General features: G+C 44.8%; 1 protein-coding gene across 1 annotated transcript; it reads left to right on the plus strand.

Moving 5' to 3' along the window:
• The first annotated feature begins 3,008 nt into the window (after positions 1–3,008).
• LOC119436072 (DNA replication factor Cdt1) lies at positions 3,009–5,177 on the plus strand. Its single transcript, XM_037702816.2, has one exon. It carries the CDS (start codon positions 3,128–3,130, stop codon positions 4,766–4,768), a length of 1,641 nt encoding a protein of 546 aa, XP_037558744.1. The 5' UTR covers positions 3,009–3,127; the 3' UTR covers positions 4,769–5,177.

The raw sequence follows: 5,177 nt of genomic DNA on the forward strand, positions 1-5,177 counted from the left end.
TTACATAAGCCTCGAAGAGCTCCCACGTGATGCGGTCCTTATGGCGATATAAAATCCTTGTTCTTTTCAGTAGCGGGAGGCACGCCTTGTTTGTCTTTTTTTTTCACAGTCCCTGCACTGCTTTGCCACGTGGGAATAGCCATCAGACGAACAGTTTGTGGAATGCTCTTTTAAACGAATATTAATGCAGCAGCTCGTTTGTCCTATATACACACGCCCACAAGTGAAAGGAAATTCATATACTACAGCCCACATGGTGTCTTTTTCGTCCTCCTTTGTCCCTGTTTCTAGCGCATTTAAAATCTTTCCAATATGAGCTTCAACCAACTAGCCCAACTTGGTGCACTAATGAAGTGACGTGCCATGGTCAGTGACATTGCAGGCATTGCCTCTTGCGTAGATGCATTTGTGCGTGTGACCAACTTGACTCTCTGACAGGAAGCAGGGTTCCTTCGAGAGGAAGGGCACGCTGGGTATTCTTTGAAATTTCACCTCTTTTCGCGCTATGCATCGTTTGAATACTTTGCAGACAGGATTGTCAGCACGCCATCTACGCATTGCACTTATATGTTTGCATTATCCAAAGCTGCTGAGGAGCTCTTTAATGAACACCTAAATCTAAGTACACAGGCACTTTTGCATTCTGCTCATTGTGACCAAGAATTGATTCCGAGATCTTGTGCTCAGGATCTGAATGCCATAGCCACTGAGTCGCAGCAGCGGGCAGGCGTACTAGTACCCCTTGTGTCACTAGTAGTCCTTTTGATATTACATTTGCTCCAGCCTTTCCTTATATATGAAAAGGCTGTACAACTTGGTCATATTGCTGTTTTGCACTTTTTTGTCAATTCAACCAATACAATGAATGCCAAAGCAATCATAATTAACAGTGTAGTGTTCCTTGAACTGCTTCACAAAATTAATTTCTTGAGCCAGATTATCATTCCAGCGTTGTCACGAGAGTTAAGACATTGCCAAGACTCATACTGTGCAGACAACCAATAAACAATATTTGCTCAATCTACATCAGAAGTCCTCTTTGATCAGCCAGTGCATTAACATAAAGAACATGTAGGGCACACCACCTGCAAGAATACATATGTGAGGAAACATGTGGAACATAAATCCTACAAATCCTTAGTTCGGAACCACACATTAGCCGAGAGGCAAAACTGATAAATGATCAGCTGTGTGAGCACGCACCATTCAATACAACAGCAGTTGATGTGCAAGTCAAGTGCTGCATTAAGCACTTAATATGCAACTGGGGCAAAGACAGAACACAAAAACAGTGCGAGTCCCAAGTGAGTTGTCTTTGTCCCGGTCATGCTGTGTCCTGGTCAGGGTTGCAGATTCAATGATGTGTTTTAGTTCGGCAAGAATGCTATCTTAAAAATATCCAATGAATAGTGGAGAAGAAAATTCAGTAAACTGAGCTTCCTTGATCAGGAAGAAACGATACTTCCATGACTTCTGAAAGCTGATTGAGCAACATGCTGTTACGGGCAGCATGTTTTTTTGCCTCCCAATCAGTCAATATTTCAAAACACACACACAGGTGAGAGCACAATAATACAACTGCAAGCTGCAATTCATTCTTACCACGCTCTAGATTGAGTTTCCTTCAACAATACTACATTAATTCAATTCAAGTTTATTACATACATTAGAAATAATACATAGTTGTGCAGAAGGATCAATAGCAAAGTAAGATCAGCAGAGGGCAATATAATTTCGATATCACTGTCAAAAACGCCTGTGTATACTTGCTGCATATATAGTCTAAGCGCAAATTGGGGAACTCTTTGTGGCAGCAGTGCAGTACATGAAAAACAATGCACTGTTCTCTCAGTGTCCGCCGCAATGACTTATGGCTCTAAAAGTGACGAGGCCCATGCATTTTAGAAGGGAACAAAAGGAGAAGGGCACTGGCGCAACCACAACTGTAGCGCAACTGTAGCCCTTGAAATTTTTAAATATCGCGCAAACGTCGACCGCACAGAGTGTCAGCGGCCTTGTAACGGCGAGAGGCCCTCCTGAAGCGCAGCAGAATCCGAACTCGAAATAGTCTTGCGCGCCCGCGGATACTGTCACGCCGTGCGGTCGACGTTTGCGCGATATTATTATAACAAAATTGCAACGCTGTACACGGGTAAGGAAGACGAATCGAGACAGCGCATTCTTTTGCCATTACCTGCGTTACAATAAATATTTGAGGCCACAACAACTATCCTCTAAATGGCACACGACTGCACTCCACACAGTCATACTAAAACTCTCTATTGGTCAGTGGCATCGCAAGTGGGAAGTCAGAAATGTGCAGAGCAATTACACTTTGACCACTCAGCCCGCACGGTAACAGAATGTCGGCATCACTAACCCCATCACTGGGTATGACGGCGCGTAAGCTATCGCAAACACCGTTGATTCCGACATTGGGTCAAGGACCAGCAAAAGCATGGACAGCACCCTACTTTTAGCAAAGGAACGCGCACAACACACAACTATGACCAACGCCTCCTATAAAGACTTTACCTACAAAGACTTCTGTGGCGTTGCTATGACACAAGCAGCTTATTCACTTGTACGGCGGCTTGAACTGCTAGAACAGGGGCAAGGCTAGAGCTGTGTCTAGAGCGTCTAGAGTGGTCTAGAGCGTAGTGGATAAATCACAGATTTAAGAAAGTCAAAATTACACGTGAACGTTAAAAAAAAAACTAAAAAAAAAAAAAAAACATGGGGGAAAAAACATTGGGAAGCAGAACTTGCACCCCTGTCGCTAGTGCTTCTTTCTTCATGAGTGCTCAGTGATTTCATTCGTTTGATTTACGCAAACAAACTACATTGTTTTCTAAGTATAACATACTAATAAATTACGTTAGGCTATGTAAAAATTGTTTCAGTTATTTAATATATTAACAAGTCAAATATTTACCTAAATATCTCAGGCGTATGTCATACTTGTGCTGGCAACAATGTAAAGGCAGCCGCCATTTTGTTTTGTGTTTTGTTTTTTATGTCTTGCGCTGTGGTTTTCGCGCGTTGATGTAGCAAAGTCCGCGCGAAAAAAGACAGACAAGGTGTTGCGACTCTCTATTTTGGCGGGAACGTGCATTAGAAGCGCAGCATGTCTTTGATGAAGCAGACTGCTCTCACGCGCTATTACAGCGCAAAGAAACAAGGTTCTGCGTTGAAGAGCAAACGGACCGAACTCGGAAGCAGTGTCGACATTTTGCGAACGCCAAAGACGGTCGCTCAGGATCTGATCGGTTTCAATTCAGAGCCGTGTGCCAGCTTGCCTCACAAAAGAAGACGTACTGACGCTGCGGAGAAGACTCCGGTCACATCGAAACAAGGTAACTGCTTGCCAATTCGGCGACCTCCTACTTCGGTTCGCAAGCGCCTGCTTCTTCATGAGGATGTTGGCGGGGCCGACATGCCGGACTTCAAGAAAACCAGCGCTAGACTAGCATTCTCAGTGCTTGAAGAAACGGAGAAGAAGCCTGACACTCTGTTGAAGCATGCATCTGACACGGATGAGAAACAGAAGAGTGCCGTCATGAAAAGGCTTATGGCGTCCGGCAAGCTGCAAGAGCTGCAGGATAGGCTGAAGGCTATCGACGACGCACAGACCGCTCTTCAAAAAGTGCAGGCAGCGAAGAAAACCCAAGACCAAGCCGTGCAAGGCCCAGCCTATGAGCGCTTTCACCACCTTACAGAGCGACTCGTACCGAGCCTGACCCTTCCATACAGTTACAAAGAACTGGCCGAAATATTCCGGTGCTGTGACACGATCGTTAGTATGTTGTTCAACAGAAAGGAAGTTTGCACGTTCGACAAACTTAAACGTTCTGTTGAGGAGATGTCAAAGAAAACCTTTAGCAAGGCCAAACTCGGTCAGATCACAGCAATCTTCCCAGGTGCATACATTTTAAGTCAAGAGAAGTTGCAACAGCGTGGCCTCGCTGACAGCGGCTACCATCTTGTAGTAACACCACGTTTGCCCACGGAGGGCTCAAAGGTGCTCACTGCAGCCCACCTTCTGCACCGAAGAAAACAGTTTCATGCTCTTCTACTTTCTCTTGTGAAAGAGCACCATGAGAAGTTCCTTCTGAGTTTGGACCCACCTGTGAAGATTGCCGCGGATGCTTTAACCCGCTGGCATCCAAAGTTTCCTTTGGACAGCATACCCGCCATATGTCCAACACCACTGCCCGAGTCTCCACTGAAGAAAACCTGCACGTCAGCGCAGGATGTGCTGGACAAAGTCAAGGGAAGGCTTGGCGAGCGCATCGAAAAAGCACTGTTGAACTTGAGTGCAGACCAGCGGGCAGCTGCTAATACACCGCCTTCACATAGTAACAACGTGGCCAGCACTTGCTTGAAAGGGATATCTGAAGATCTCCTTGCCCGCATACGTGAACGCGAGTCATTCAAACTTGTCAAAGAAATGACGCTTCGACCAGAGGATGAAAAAGAGCGGGCAGAACTGGCCAAGCTTCCAGAGTTCATCAGAATCACACGGTCCCACTTTCTTGCTGAGCAGAAGGCAGCTATATTGAAGGACGACCTTGTGCAGAAGATCAGAGAAAGCTTTTCATCAATTCAGGCAGTGGCTGAAGTTGAGTCTCTCATCACTCTTGCTTCAAAAGTGCTTCCTGATTGGTTTAAAGTACTAAGTATCCGGCGTGGCACATTTGTTAAAATTGTGAAGGAGACTGACATTAATGGTCTTGTTGCTCGTGTAACTAACAAGCTGCAGCAGTGAGGCAGACATGAGTATTGCACACTGCTGCTTTTAATCAACACAATGCAGTGACATGAGCGAGTGGCATTTTTTACCTTCTTATACTGTGAACAAGGCATCCGTTATCAATGTCGTGCATCATGAGCACGTATTGTGCATTTCATTGACCTACTTTTATTGCCTTTCATTTTTTTCATGCTCTTTATATCAGATGCTTGTGCACATTTTAAATGTTTTATACAATACTTTTTATGCACATTTCACTGTTTTTTATACTGCCAGCATCTGGGTGTGTCATCTTGTCTTTGGGAACCCATTACTCGTGCACCATGTATACGTGCAGAGCCTCATTGTAGCTGCTCATGTTTGTACTTTATATCTGGCCATGCCCGTAGTTTCTTCAAGTCAAATAAAGTATACAATTTCATGA

Source organism: Dermacentor silvarum, chromosome 1 (assembly GCF_013339745.2).
Source record: "Dermacentor silvarum isolate Dsil-2018 chromosome 1, BIME_Dsil_1.4, whole genome shotgun sequence".
In the NCBI taxonomy this organism is placed as follows: Eukaryota; Metazoa; Arthropoda; class Arachnida; order Ixodida; family Ixodidae; genus Dermacentor; species Dermacentor silvarum.

Bases quoted from the DNA above. Each gene is read 5' to 3' on its own strand.
- LOC119436072 (XM_037702816.2), top strand. From the start codon at position 3,128: ATGTCTTTGATGAAGCAGACTGCTCTCACGCGCTATTACAGCGCAAAG.